Source organism: Electrophorus electricus, chromosome 6, assembly GCF_013358815.1.
Source record: "Electrophorus electricus isolate fEleEle1 chromosome 6, fEleEle1.pri, whole genome shotgun sequence".
NCBI classification, from domain to species: domain Eukaryota; kingdom Metazoa; phylum Chordata; class Actinopteri; order Gymnotiformes; family Gymnotidae; genus Electrophorus; species Electrophorus electricus.
This window is the reverse complement of record NC_049540.1, coordinates 21603710-21619982: the sequence shown is the minus strand read 5'-3', so window position 1 is coordinate 21619982 and position 16273 is coordinate 21603710. Positions and strand designations below refer to the sequence as shown.

At 35.9% G+C, this 16273-nt stretch overlaps 1 protein-coding gene across 1 annotated transcript in view; it reads left to right on the top strand.

The window, feature by feature from the left end:
• Positions 1-2447: 2447 nt before the first annotated feature.
• The window catches only part of LOC113575179, a 67275-nt gene continuing 53449 nt past the window's right edge, over positions 2448-16273 (top strand). Inside the window, exons 1-10 of the mRNA XM_035527122.1 lie at positions 2448-2517; positions 2911-3091; positions 5554-5833; positions 6131-6230; positions 7089-7174; positions 13030-13114; positions 14596-14773; positions 14858-15022; positions 15316-15462; positions 15564-15626. Of these exons, the coding sequence (XP_035383015.1) occupies positions 2924-3091; positions 5554-5833; positions 6131-6230; positions 7089-7174; positions 13030-13114; positions 14596-14773; positions 14858-15022; positions 15316-15462; positions 15564-15626 (1272 nt within the window). The 5' untranslated portion in view covers positions 2448-2517; positions 2911-2923. The remainder of the gene's footprint in view (positions 2518-2910; positions 3092-5553; positions 5834-6130; positions 6231-7088; positions 7175-13029; positions 13115-14595; positions 14774-14857; positions 15023-15315; positions 15463-15563; positions 15627-16273) is intronic.

The window sequence follows — 16273 nt, the reverse complement described above, 5'->3', positions numbered from 1 at the left end:
TTTATTAGTCAAATGTTGCTGCTCTAGCACCCCCTTGTGATTAAAAGGCAGTCAGTGTCTTTTGCACACTCCATTTTAAGTATCAACTGTTATCTATGTCATGACCATGGTACCACAACTGAGATGAATATATTTTTCTGTGTAAACTCTTAAGAGGATGGGGTGGGCGTAGGTCTGCTCTTTTCTAAGAGCAGCTGCTTATTCACCTAGACTATGTTTAATTTACACTCTGAAAAATGACCTTAAAGAATCTAATATATTTTTTGTGGGAAATTATTAAGGTAACAAAATAGAATGCACACAAGAATTTAAAACATTACAGATTAACCGCTATGTTTGCTATAAGTCAGCTAAAAACATGCACAATGCATACAAATGCTTTTCTCTTTCAGAACACTTTAAAAACACTTTTCTCCAAGCATTGGTTATTCATGTCACCTAATAAATATTTGAGTAAATCAAGACTAAAAATTTACGAAGACGTTTCACTGGATTCACATATGTCAAATAAACGTAAAGGATTCTAGCGAATACCTTGTTTATAATCAGGCATGCATGCATGCTTGTTAACAATTGCCATAAGCTCCTATAGGCTATAAATAATCACCATCAACAGCATTTGCACAAACAAGCAAATTCTCCGTCAAACTTAACTGGATCTGATGAATGCAATGTGTTGTGAAACCACACTGCCACTGCCAGTTGAGACAGTGCTTCCTTGCAATCCTGAGAAATCGACAATTAATTGCATAATTCCATATGCCATTTTTCACTTGTCGTGTATGCCACATAAAATGTAGACTAGATTGTGGTTATTTACGCAAAGCATTTATAGACACGTGCTGTTCTGATATACACCTATTTGCCAAGAAAACTATTTATTTTGAACCCAACATTTAGGCCTAATTTACAGTATATATTATAATTTTTTATTATTTATTTTTTAGTCCTTAGCAATTCTCAGCCTCGTCTGTATTCATCTGAAGAAGTGTATATATCTTATATTGTAGGCTTTCATTGTTGTTTTAACAACCATGAAATTTGTTGTAGCTCATATAATCTAGCCTATATGAGAGCTGTAACGACTGTATGAGAATTGTAATTATACACAAGATGTCAAACATATGCCTGGGCCATATTAGAATTTCATATATGGCCCAGCCCATTCACTTCACAGGCACCACAAGGCACTACAACATAGCATGTTTTTCACAGGGTCGTCAGGTAGTCACCTCCCTTCGTTGGTCTTTCACTGAAGCCCACAACACCTCCAGAAGACTCCACAGTGAAATCTGGCATCCTAGTCAGTCCCCCCTCCAAGCTCACTTTTAAACCAGCCACATACAAAACCTCTTTATACATAAACCCACACTGGCCTCTTTAGGTGACTAAGGCCATACTCAGCCTCACTGACACCGTTAATGCATGCTCAGTGCCACTAGTTCCATATGGGCTTTACACACCATACCAACAGCACACACTGCATTTATCACCTACTGAGCTGCTCCCACACAGCCAATCCCTTCCTAACCTGTAAAATCCATAAAAATAATGATTAGTCTATATGAGCGTTGGCAGGGCTGGATTAAGCCCTTTTGTGGCTGTAGACTATGAAAAATTTGGAGGGCCCAAAAAAAAGATTTTCGACAGGTTAAGCAATATAAAACCTAAGACAGCATAATCAATATCCCTGTCTGAAGCAATAAAATAGAATGCCTTAACCTAATTCTGATTAAACAGGAAAATAAACAAACAAAAAATTAGTCATGCAATCTGAACAGGGCTGTCAAATGAATGCTAAAATGATGATTGCTTGCCTACTTCAGAAAAACATTTAGACATTTTATACATATTATTTCAATAGTTTGTAGACCTATGTATTTCTCTTGCTGCAGTTGTTGTTTATGGATCCCAACCTCCGATTTCCTAGGAGGTGCCATCATTCAATACATCATCTAATACATTTTGTTACTTATCTAAACAAAAAAAAGAGAGAGATAAATAAAGAATAAAATGTCTTTATTATTGTAGCCTAGCCATTACTGCAATAAGAGTTGGCTGTTTCGCTACAAAGTGCTATGTCTAGACGTTGTTACACCTTTATTCGGCTGACACTTCGATCTGTCTAATTCGATTTAGATAAATAATGGGGTAGAATTTTAGTATTTTAAGTTTCTTTCATAAGTTATTTGCAAGTGTCAAAGCTACCACCAACAACTCAATAAATCCCAAATAGATATATAGAAAATATTCTAATGAGTACAGTACTAAAGCTGAGTTACTTAACACTGTTTCAGAATGACTCCAGGATTTGAGTTTCTAAGGTTAACGTTACAGACGTTAGAAATTCAAATAACTCGCGTGCCTTCTCAACCGACATTTTTTGCAGATAACGCTTCCCAGATCGGGTTTGCATCAGAGGTGAAAGCTGAATGTTATCAGAGGGAACATTAACGATGAAATCCATCTGACGAAGACACACAGTTAACTGGAAAGTTAACTAGGGAACATATCTAGGTTAGTTATATAATTGTAGTTAGCTAGTTTAATAGCTTTTTAGTTACCGTGCTTCTAAAAAGGCTAGCTAACATACCATTTAACCCTAGCTAATACTAGCTGTTCGAATAACAAAGCCAAGCTACCTAACGCTAGTTAATAGAAAATTGGGTTGTGGTATGTTAGCTAGCTAACCAGCTAACTTAGCGAGGTGAGTAACGGACTTTAGTGTTCCGTCACTTAATATTAAACGAACCACTGAACTAACGCTAGCTAGATTGTCAACTTCTTAAATATAATATTTAAGTTATGTAAATATAACATTAATTACGTTTACATTAACTGTAGTTAGCTAACCTAGCGTTAGAGTTGCCACAGCATTAATGTAACTAAACCTATCGTTTTCGGTCACAGATATTCATCGAAAATGTCATTTGAAGATATATACACTGTTATAAACGAGGAAGATTCTCGGAATGTGGTGTCTACGACGAGTGCGATGCTAGTTCTTTCTCCAAAGCAAAACATTGTACGAGTGTGGAATTTGATCATTGCTTTATTATCTCTGGGATCTGTCACCTTGACGCTGTATGAGGTAAGACACATTTGGTATTAAGGACTTGTATAACCCATGATACTTCAAATTTACAGCATTTTACTGACAGCGGTGTAAGTCACAGTAAATTATAAAAGCAAAAATACATTTGTATAATGTCATGGACGTTTAATAAATGCGTCGATTTCAGTTATTTTGGATTGTGTTTACTAGCGTTAATAGAATAAAGAAGAGTTGTTTTGAATAGTTTTATACTACTAGTTTACACTTTTATCCAAAGTATTTTCTTCAGTGACATGCTAATAAACCTTTGTTCTACAGTCTCATACGTATAATAGGATAAGTAAAATTAGGTGCAAGGTTTGACAATTAAAAAAGAAGAAGATTGAATTCTAGTTTCAATTTCCTGCAAAGAAGCTCAAGGCATTCTTTGAAACGTTGAATGCTGTCTGTCTTTTCAGTCAATGTCAGTATAAATGTGACACATCACAGTTAAAAGCAAATGCAGTAGCTACCACTCCATCATTCTGATGGAACTAATGAACCACCAATGAAGCAACTTTTATCACTTATGTAATGACCATAAAATCTGCAAAATGAGTGTGTATGCATAGACTACTGAATTTTGGTCTAATGTATAGGGTTTTCCATGGCTGATTTTCTTGGTCAACCAAAAGCTCTGATTTTTGACTACAGGTTGGTTAGTAAAACCTTTAGTTTTGCTTTAATTTTGCAAATGAACTTTGATGCTGCTGACAGTGATGGGTGGTGCAGAGCTTTAGAGGTCACTGATTGATGGTTGAGGTACTCACTGTTTGTTAAGGTCAAACAGATAAATGGGGATGCCAACATGGTGAGTCAAGGAAGCTAATTTCAAAGACAAATGCTATTCCTGCAATTTGGCAGCTTTTTGGATTCTTTCCAAATGAAAAGGGAGAACCAGCAAACCTTGATGAAACCTGTATGTAAGATCTGCCTAAAACAGTTGCAGATAAGGATGGAAATACACCAAATATGCAAATATCACATCTAAAAAGCACCCTTTAACCACTTCCCAAATGCCGTCGACCTCAAAAAGCCACTTGGTCACTGCTGGCAAAGCCACCGCAGCACTGTCACAACAAAGGGTTACAGGCGCTTTTGCCAAATCCACAAAATAAATAAGAGACAGTGCACGATGGAAAGCATGTACATTAGAGTTTACAAAATACCTCACTAAAAAAATAGTGTCATTCAGCACGGTTGAAAAATCTTCATTAAAAGTCACTATCCAAACACTTGATTGCCAGTACGAGCTACCTGGAAGGAAAATACTTTTCTAAAATAGCGATTCCTACAACAAAGTTATACGACAAGATGTACAACATGTCATGCTGTCGACTGCAGACAGCTATTCATTGACAACAAATATATGGTCATTGGTGAACATGACACCATGCATGTCATTGACTATCCATCACACAAGACTGGAAATTACAGTCTAAATGTCTCGAAACACCGTTTTTCCTGGAAAGTCACACAGCTGCCAACATTAATGCCGTGCTAGGTGATGCACTCCGAGAACAGAAACAGGTTGAGAATAAGCTCACAGCTATAATTACAGGTAATGGAGCTAACATTGCATCCGCTGTTAAGCTTTTGTATTGGCCATGGTTAAACTGTTTTGTTCATAATCTCAATTTGGCAGTGTCGAGCAAACTGCAAGACCAATAGCAAAAAAAACTTAGCACAGCAGGCAGTATTGTTATCCCTGTGTGTAACTTGCTCAAGCTTAAACCAGTTAGTTATTCTGGTGAAAAACCTTGAATAATGTGTTTTTTTTTTTTTTTTTTTTTTTTTTTTTTTTTTTTTTTTTTTAGAAAATAGTAGCTGAATTTTCTTGCTGTCGTTTTTTTAACACGCCACATATAAGACGACTTCAGTTTGCTACTAAGACAGCATTGAACTGTTGAATAGCATTGCATTGTGTTCACACCATAAATGCTCACATTTTTGTCTTATTCGTTGTTAAAGCCTGAAGTATATTTCCTCTGTTTTTAAACAGTGTTTAGCGAGAGATTAAATCTATTGAAAGTAAGGGCTAAATAGTATAGGCTAGGTATGTTTAAAGCTCTAAGGTTTAAATATATTTTTTCAGATATTGCAAAATAAGTAACACTTGTAATTTCTGATTTTTCTTTCAAATAAAACGTGTTTACGGAATGTGTTAAAGTGTTTTCCCCCCAACCCCTGTATTTCCCCCCAACCCCCTGTATTTACTGTATACCACGAGATTATTTGAAGACATGATGGTATGAAAAAGGCAATACTATGCAGTATGTTGTCTTGGAGGGGGTGGCACTAGAGCTGTTGTATAAGGCTAAGCTAACAGTACATATACTGTTTTATGAACTGGCCTTACAGTGTCATTGGAGAGCATAAGGATGTTTGTTTTTGTGCAGCACAACTTTTGTTCATGCTGTCAGTAATTTTATGTTGTAATGAAAATTTTTATCTTTCAGCTATTTTTCAACTCTACTGTGCCAAAGATAATATTTATAAGATATTGTCTTGATGCCATCTTTATACTGAACATCATCTCACGCTTTTACATTGGATATGAAAGACATGGAGTGGTTATAACAGACTCTGAACAAGTTCGATGGAAATATCTTAGAAGTTGGTTCACAGTGGATCTGCTGTCTGTTCTCCCCCTGGAAACATTAAGATATGCATTCCCTGTGATGCATTTCATGCAGATCAGTAGATGTCTGAGGGTGTTGCGGTTGTTCAACATAATATGTAAGTTATCCAATTTGAAGTCTTCATGTTTTAGTTTAATCATAAAATACTTATGGAGCCACTGAAAATGAATGAATACACATTAACACCGTTAATTATCCTGTGTGGTAATGTTGGTAAAATGTGACATTTATGTTTCTTTGCCAGTAACTAACAAGCTAAAATAAAACTATTTGCTTGGGTGTCAAAACAGAGATATGAGACATGCATTTTGAATGGCTCTATCTGCACAGTATTTTTATATGGTTTTCATTCATATCCTGGTCATATATGTTATTATTTATTTTTTATTCCTAGCCTCCTTCAGTAATGAACCTGATACCAATAAAATCCATGTAGCAGTTCTAAAATCCTTCTCAATTATTGTCATTTCAGTTCAAGTGTCTACATGCCTTTGGTAAGTGATTAAGTAGCCTTAATGCTCTTATCGGTTGATATTTACAAAGAAAAGCACCAAATGTTCAATATAAAGGTGATTTTTAGATTGTTATGCATTTAGAAAATGATAATCAGCTCAAAAAACAGTCTAATATACACACATTGTACCGCCACATCCCAGCAGCTAGAACACAATTCCTTAAATTTGTAAACCTTATAAAACCTAACTAAATTCTTACGTTTTTTTCCTAAGGTAATGGACATTGCACCTTTTAAAAAATTACCTCTATTATTTAGTTGATATGCTGCCTCAGATGAATTCCATTTCATATTCATGTAATTTACCGTTTAATTAAAAAATGTGCTGAAATGTAAGTTGCTTTATTGTATATAACATCTTTTTTATTCTCAGCACCATGAGAAAATACTAAACACCTATGTTGGTGCATTCTATAGTTGTACAATTACAGTCCTGCTTGTATGCACAATTTCTCAGCCGTCCTTTACTTCATTTATCACCGGTCACAGAATTGTTGCTGACCAGACATTATTTGGGTGACAGCAGTGATATTGAGTAAAGGTCAGGTTCCTTACCCAATTACAGTCCAAGTCCATCTGGGACTGATAAACTGTTGGATTTTAGGCCAAGTTTGGATGGCTGTATTAAAGGCAGAAGGCAGTGACCATGCTCAGCTTCAAAACTGGATCTTCCTGGTGATGTGTGCTCTGTCCACCAAACCAAAGAGCACTTGGGTTTCCATCACACTGCCTTCTTTTTAAGTCATGAACTGTTAAAATGTCGTTTCAGTATGAACTAATGTATTTATCTACCTTTGTTATGGCAACTAAAGCTTTCAGTGATAATGTACTCTGGCAGGTTTTATCAGGTCTGTGATGCTGCTTATGAAGGTCACCCAAGGTATTGCCCAAAAAGACAGAACTGGTTGAATTTGTTACCTGAATGTAAGTAATTTAATATTCTTTTATCTTAAAAACAAAACAATAATGTAATTTACGATTTATGTTTAAAAACTTATTTACTAAAAGGCATTTGCCAAGTTAGTTTTCAAGCCATTTTTTTCATTGTTTTTTAAAGTATCTTAACTCATTCAATGAAGTGCAATGCATTATAATAGTTATTTAGTTATAAATAAATTTACAGCATTTGTCAGGTGCTTGTGACCAGTAACTTACATATATTTGTCAGTATGACAAAGTGTGTGCTCCTTGGAAATCTAACCCCTCACTTTGGTTTTGCTAGCACCACTACCTACTCTACATACTACAGGTAAAGTTACAAAGTTACAAAGGTAGCACAAAAACCAAGCAAGGCCATCAGTGTTTCCCAAAGGATCTTTTTCAGAATGTTTGTATAGTGAAATTTTGTATACTTTGTATACTTGCATTTTGAGAAGAAAATTAAGGGATTTCTATAAAGAACTTGTTCTGAACATGTGCTTTAGTAATTACAAATACACTGGCTTTATAGGTATGAATGGTGATGATGACACAGCAAAAATGTCACATCTACAAAGCATGGTAAAGGAATTTAACAGTTCATAAGTGGTCACAAAAAAGGACTTCAGCACACATTCAGCCATCAAAGAAATGAAGCTGAAGTGGTTACCTGTTTTTATCTAGTTTATTCTTATTTAAGAAAATATAAAATACTGAATGGACAATATACACTGAATGTGTAACGTCTTGAGGTAAACAGGATGCAGGGAAGAGGCATGGTTGAACATACGTTTATTACACATACGAATGATACATAAAACACAACACATGCTCTGTACACCTTAAACACCAACACACACTATGACACAGGAGATATATACATTAAAGACGATTACACATAATGCAAAACAGGTGGATGACGAGAGGGCGTAGCAAAACGGACGAACACACACACACACACATCAAGACATTTGAGGAGGGGGCGCGGCTGTAATGTGACAGAATAGCCACTTTATTAGCAGCACCAGCCCTTTCAGAATTGCAGCTTCTCTATGGAAATTGGACACATGACCCTGGAGCACAGCTTAAAATTAGCAAGTTTTATGTGGATCAGTTTCAGTTTAAATCCACATAAGAATGGGAAAATTGAGCAATGTGAGCAACTTCAAACAGTGCAAAGCAGTGCAAAATCAAGGTCAAAATTGATAGACTAGCCAGGGCCAGTATTTGAAAAACTGCCAAATGTGCGGTTTTCTCATGCAACAGTGTCAAGAGTTTACAGAGAATGGTGTGATTAAACAAAAATATCCAGCAAAAGGGGATCTTGTGGATATAAACAAGGGATGAGAGAAGGATGCCATGAATTAATCTGATGAACATGCAGTGGACATTATTGCTGGGGTATATGGCCAATATTGTTATCACAATACATTTTTCTACATTGATCGATCTCAATAATTATTACGTTATACAGTTTTGTAACACTCACAGCTTTTAAAGAATGTGCTTCTAAAAAAGCTGACTGAATACATCATAGGTTCATTACCATTGCCAGATAATGAAAAACTGAATTCTAACAATTTTTCTGCCATAAAAAATGTTCCATCCTGATTCATGATAACATTATTAGGGCATAAACATCTCAAGCATTTAAATAAGCATATAAATTAACAAGATAAATTATTATCTTAACAATTATTATTGTTATCATAATGCACTTAACCCTTTAGAAGACTTGTAATGGTGGGAAAACTAGCATGCTTATTGCAATAAATATCTTGCTTTATTTTCTACCATGTGTGATACTGAAGTAGGTCAGTGAAAAAACAAAGATCTATATATTGAAGATCCTCAAACTTTACACTCATTAATTGTTCTACAGGTTTTGTTTTTTTTTTGCCAGGAAAACTAATCTGTCCACAGCCTCTGGCTTTGTAGATGCTCTTTTGCATGTCACAATGTTGTCTCCTTTGCTAAAACACATTTTGATGGAGAACTTGTAGCAGGTATGCAGAGGTAACACTTAGCTAAGAGGATCACTTTTGGAAATGTTGTTGAGTGAATCTTCCACCATGCCAAAGGACTGGTCTCACTGTCAGCATTAGGTAATTATGCAGTTCAGCTTCAGCAACTTCTTGTTCTGTGAGGCCAGATGCTGTGACTGAATGAGGGTTCTTGAAAAGCTTCCCAGTGTCATCATCTGCTTTTTAGCTGGTGTATGATCTTTTCCCTCAGCTCCTGGAGTGGATTTCATAGTGCTAGTAGCTTCTTGGTTGCTCTGTCCTTCTTGTACCATTTTGGCACAGCCCTTGCTTTCATGGCATAAACTCATCATATTTTTCAATAGGTGATGACTGTAGTCTTGATTCTCTTTGTGAGTTCTGAATCCTCAGCTTCTGCCTTCAGGATCTCCTCACTAAAGAGGTGCAATACAGGCTTCACATAGGATACATTAACATATGTTTCCCCAAAGAGTGCATCTGTGAAGCTCTCTAGTGAATTCAGAGGTTTGTGGACAGACTTTAGGATTTTCACATCTTGCCAGGTATGAAGGTGCCTTGTTTTTTTATCAGTAGACAGGACTTTTGCAATAGCCTTCTCCTGCTCCAGTATTCTTCCCATCATTTTCTGATGAGATTCCCACCTAGAAGGTGATTCTGTGATGAGTTTGTGGTTGGGAAGATTGAGCTCCTCTTGAGCAGCTGCCAAAGATTTCTGTTTTTTCATGAGAACGAGAAGGCATTGCCCAACTTCTTACATTCTTTGAATTCTGCTGTCTCACCCACCTCTCTCTACAGAACAATTCATAATATTTTCCTGGTATTATTTGTGTTAGTTATTAATGTAACTTTAAATTTATATACATCATTTAAAGTACTCAGTACTGTGGCCATTCAGTGTATAGAATAATATACAGAATAATGAAGTCATTTAATTTTAGCCAAAAAAGACCTGTTTCAACAATGGCAAACTGTAGAACACAGGGGTGAGTGATGCAGTAATCCTGCAGATGTCCACAACCTCTCATTTAGATGAATAGTACAAATCCATAAAATCCCATATTTGCCATTATTAAAGATTTATAATCCAGAATTTCACACACACACACACACACACACACACACACACACACACACACACACCCATAGTGGTAACCTGATCCCATAGCTGCATCCTCTTTAGGAGATGGTCTTGACTTTCTTGACTTTCTTGGGTGCCCTGAAGCCTTCTTCATTGCAATTGAACCTTGAAGTTCTTGATGATTCAATAAATGGTTAATTTAGGTTCTATCTTACAAGCAGCAATGTCCTTGCCTGTGTAGCCATTTTGATGCAATGCAGTGATGATTGCATACGTTTCCTTGGAGGTAACAATGGTTAACAGAAGAAACTTCAAGCACCACCACTCTTTTACAGCAACCAGTCTGCTCTCCTAATCAGCATGACAGAGTGATATCATCTGCCTTGTCCTTGTTAACACTTTCTCCTGAGCTAACAAGAAGATCACTGAAATGATGTTAGCAGGCCATTTTGTGACAGGACTGAAATGCAGTGGCTGGGATGCAGTAATTGTTATGATTAAGTTAATTTTCATGGCAAGGAATGACTTTGCAATTAATTGCAATTCATCTGATCACTCTTCACAATCTAGAGTTAATGCAAATTGCCAACATAAAAACAGAAGCAGTAAACTTTGTGAAAACCAAAATTTGTACTAGACTGTATATAGCCTATAGTTCATAGCCAGCCGTTACTTGGGTCGTTGCTGTTGACATTGGTTGATGACATCATTGGGTGATGTTCCGTGACATGTTGCGGTGTGTGTGCTTTAACTGACTTTAACTTGAATTGCAATTAAAATGTTCCCTTTTTTGGCTATTATAAACCACCTCTCTTTGTGTCTCTGCTTCCTGTGTTGACTCCTTACAAAATGCCTGTATCTGTTGTTATGCCATAATATTCTTGAATCTGTCTTTTGACTAGAAATAATACAATTGTTATAATGTTTTAACGAATTACCTTGAATGTGAATTATTTTGTCTTAGGAATCATCAGAATTATGAAGGCTATTCATAATGTTTCATATTTTATTGACTGATGTTAAGCTACATTAGCCTACTTTGTCCTTGTCACAAACTTTGCTAAATGCTCCTAGATCCCGACTAAAACAAAAATGTATACTTTTTGTAATTTCAGCATCAAGGCTTTGGAACAGTCTACCAATCTACAGTATGCAGTTAATCTGTGGGTATTGGGAGAAAATTAAAAATGTTCCCACAGTGACAGTGGGAATGGGAACTAATAACAGTGTTAGTGTCGACTTCTACATAGTTTAATCTAAAACATTCTCACCTTATTGTTATTGCATTTTTATTTATTATTTTTATTGCATTCTAGTAAAGCTGCAAATTTAATCTTGTACCTGTGCAATAGCATTAAATATGTTTTATTTTATTCTTGTGTAACAGGTACCACCTTAGGCCTTTTTAAAAAGCAACACCACCTTGTCAGGGCAAACTACAGGTTTATAAATACAATTTAAGAACCATAAAATTAAACACTATGAGCGGAAAAATCTGGTTTGAGTTTCAAGCACAAAAGGCTTCACTGAGATTTAACGTGGTCACCATCACATGTGCATTAATCACTTTATCAGTACAATTCATGATAAACTTTTAAATATTTCCACACCACACCAAATAAAATCCTGCCATAAAATTCTATATCATAAAAGCTCATAGAATCAGGAAACACTCATAGTGGCAACAAAAATGTGACTCAGCCTCCTGCACACAAAATACAAAACAGATTATCCATCATTATAACAAATTAATAACAAATCAGCAAACATTAAATGCATATCACCTTACATAATATTCCATATTTACTAAAATTGTGTTTACCTGCTTAAAATCTTTTTAATTTTCCCACCACTTTCCTTTCATTCAGGATGCAACCTGCTACTAAGTTGCATATAAAACAAATACATCAACACTTTAAACAAAATACAACTCCATACCAGCCCCAGGATCGGGTCATGTTAAAAAGAAAACCGCTGAATCACTTACCGCTGCAACACTGCTATTTTCCTGTCTGTTAGCGTTGACTAGAACACTTGCCAAACGCCATCCACCCGCACTTTAGCCTATGTCTTTTTATACTGCTCAATTTGTCACGCTTAAATACACATGCTCATAACTGATGGGGTTCCCCCTCCTTATTTACATGGTTTCTGTGCATGCTCTCTCTCATCAGTCGCTCACTTAGTCCTACTCACTTTTCACTATATAACACTTCTGTGCTGTGGAGTTTTTTTTCTTTTTTATGATGGATAAAGTAGCATTTAAAGACAGTTGTGACTGAAAGGCATGACCATTATTTTTTGCACATCTGGCGTCATCTGTTACTTGACAGAAAGAATGACAGAAAAGTGTCTGAATACATTTTGAAAACATGAATCATGCCAAAAGTGATGTCTGGAAAAAATTTACACTCATCAAAGTGGATGATCATATTGTATGGCACTGAGCATTATATTTTAGTTTTGCCAAAAGTTAGGTTTACAGTCTAGTTTTGTACTCAATCATGAGTTTAATATGTTTTGAGTCTTAGCTGCATACACATTGGAAGCTCGGTATATTAGTTTTGATGCATGGTTGCAACTTTGAACTAGTGCTGATACTAGTATTTATCTATGTAGAAGTACATATTTATCTATTTTGCTGAAATAGTGAGAAATTCCGTCGGTCTTGCTCAAGACCAAGTCTGGCAAATTAAGAAATAGAATGTAAGAATGTATTTACATTTACACTTTTTGGATGCTTTAAGCTTTGATGCACTTAATTTTATTGTCCCTTGCAGTTTCAACTAATTTGACGAAACCCACAGATTTGGAGTACTATGCTGTGGCTACGTACTGGTCAATAATTACACTGACTGCTGTTGGGTAAGTAAAATATGTTAAATAAATCTTGGTAAGTCTTGGTAAAAGGGACCTCTCATACCCCTTTTACACAAGTTAGCACAGTTTCTATGGGTCTTAATGAAATGTCGGTGAGATGTTTTGATCAAAATACCACAAGGAGAACAAACCTCCCTTCTTGTCAGAACATCCGTGTTCAGAACAGCCAGTTTGAGTGCCTCTTTCTTTAAGTGATATTGAGCCACTGCTCCCCCTTCTTCTGTGGGGTGTGCTACCATCACAACTGTTTTAGCATGAATCTTTGGAGAAACCTGGCTGCCAGGGAGAACATAGTAGTGCAGCCATATACATTTGAACCAGAATTAGACCCCGAGTTTGCTTTGAGGCCAAGTCTCTGCTTATTCTAGCAGCTACACACACACTTACTTTGCACTGTGTAAATACATATGTATGTCTGCTTGCCCAAAGTACAGAAAATTTCCCTTAGCACAGTATGCTAAAATGGCTAACCTTTGACAAGCACTGAAAAAGTGAATGTTTCATTGTCTACTCATTGTTATATTTCATTGTTATATTTTTGCTTTCTGTGTAAATGCAATATCCAAATCCTACAATGTTTCAAAAAGCATACTGACTTTTCCATTTTGTACTATAGTCCAAAGTTTAAATCACTTGGCACATTTTCCAGTTTTAGATGATGGCCTTGAAGCAGAATCAAATCTATGAAAATGCCATTTTCCTTCTCACAGAAATCCACCCAGTGGATTATAATCTCATGAAGGGCTTTAGCCAATGATTTCAGTTAGTTACATTATTGGCAAAATAGTACAAGTAGTACTAGTATTAAGTCTGAGTATAAAGGTTTGTAAGCAAGTGGAATTAGCAGATGAGTGATATGGAGGTACCATAAGGTAGGTGTAGATAGACTAGATTGGGAATAAGGTAGAATGAATGTTCTGTTGTAGGTGTTTAGCTAATGAAAGATCAGGTGTGCTAGAGCATGAAAAATGTAAAACTACAGGACAAAGGGGCCCTAGACATAGAGTTGAAATCCATAGTCACCTAACAAAGGTGATCAAGATGACATTCACAGAGGGCTAATAAGTGTAAGAAACAAACAGTATTGTCTAATCAATGGGGCATCACAAGGCCCTAGTCACTATGAAAAATAAAGGGAGGATTGGTTAAAAATCATAAACGTTAGAAGGACAGAACAAAGGAGTGACACAAACGAGGGGGCTCCGTTACATTACTTTAATAGCTAGTCTCTATAGGCCAACAATATATGTTAATTTCAGTATATTTGTTTAGACATTAATGTCTTTGATTGGCTTAAATATTTTACCCAAATCATATTTATTGCTTATACATGAAAAATAAGTATCTTAGACTTTGAGTCTGGTTTAATATGTCAGGGGAAAAATATTTTCTTTATAGCTGTATCTGAAAATTTTAATACTGTATATCTAATCCACATATTAGTAACACTTTTGAATATTGACTAGGTATGGAGAGATACATGCTATGAATGAAAGAGAAGTTATTGTAGCAGCAGCTGTAATGGTACTTGGATTAGTTGCATTCCTTGGAGTTGTTGTGACTGGTATGAGCTCAATCATCAGCAATTTGGACACACGAAGAGGAAGATTCTGCCACAGAATGGATTCTATTTGCCTTTACATGGTTAGTCTGTTTGCATCTCTTGTTTAATGATACATTTATTTAAAAGATGATGTTTTAACTTGCGTTTTTCCCCTCGAATGAAAGAAATATATGGGATTGCCAGAGGATATCCAAACATGGGTGCAGAAATATTATGACTATCTCTGGATATACCGAAAGGGCAGTAATGTTGCAGGGCTGTTTGATGATCTTCCTTTTGCCCTTCATTCAGATGTTTCAAGTGTGTGTTACACACCTTTGGTGAAAAAAGTGAGTACATTTTAATGAATTTAACTGTTATTTTCCTTTGTCCCCTGCTGGTGAATTTTCAGGACTGCATTAAATGTTAGAGATTTACTTGGTCCAGTAATGGTTTATGGTTTTAAGAACATTAAGATGTGGGAGATATACTGAAAATCATTAGTGATTTGAGGTCTTGCCTTTTCAGCTGGCCATCAAGTTGAAACAGGTCAAAATGTGTAATGCAATAAATCATACTACTATTTATAGATTTGAATAATGAAAAACTGGGAAAGACATTACTTTTTAACTTTTTTCTTAAGTCCAAATTATTTCAAGGAACAGACATTGGATTTCAAAGGGCTTTGTCACTAAAATTTAACACCCAGACTTTCAGTCCTGGACAAATTTTGGCCAGACCTGGAGAAATTAATCACTCTGCTTATTATATTGAGCATGGACTGGTAGAGGTATGTTTAACACATTCAAAGTAACTGCTTTACTTAGTTGTAATTTATAGTTTACAAAGCTGAAAACACTAAACATGAAAAGCAAATGCTGATTTTTCCAGGTTTTTGGAGAAGATCCTAATGATAAGATTGCCACATTGTTACCCGGCTCTTCATTTGGGGAGGTATGTCAGCTACACTAGAAGTTGGCAATACGTTTTTTAAGAAAACGATTGTAAATAAGGTTTCTACATGAATGGCTCTAATTTTTATTTGTTTTATCCTAAAAAAGTCAAAACAAGCAAAGAAAAATCCACTTACATTTACAATTTTTACTGGTGGAAATAATTATCGTTGTGGGATAGCCACTCCTAACAAATAGCAATTTGTTGAAATTGTTCCATTTGTTAACTGCCTGACTGGACTGATGGAGGCAGTGCTGGGCTGGGCAGGAAGGAAGGAGGAAAAACAAAGGAGGCAGGTTTACGTGGCATGGAGCTCCTTTTATTTCTCTGACCAATGGTCAAAATGAAAAACACTATGTAATCGTTTTGGTGTTGCCTACTAATTTCTTTTTGGCTTCAGCCTGCAAATATTACATTTTTTTGTCCAGGAGCTCAGTGCACATAGTTACCCACTGGTTCACCAGGCCTGTCTCTCTGCCCTGCAGACAATGCTCGACCATTCCACCGTTGCCACAATACTTAAAAAAAAAATTTCTCTTCTAATTGGGACATATTGTTTTTGCTACTGTGGACAGGTTAAACCTAAATGTTAATTGATGGGCATGCTTGATTCCAATTATCTTCCTTTCAAGTCAACCTAAGGATTC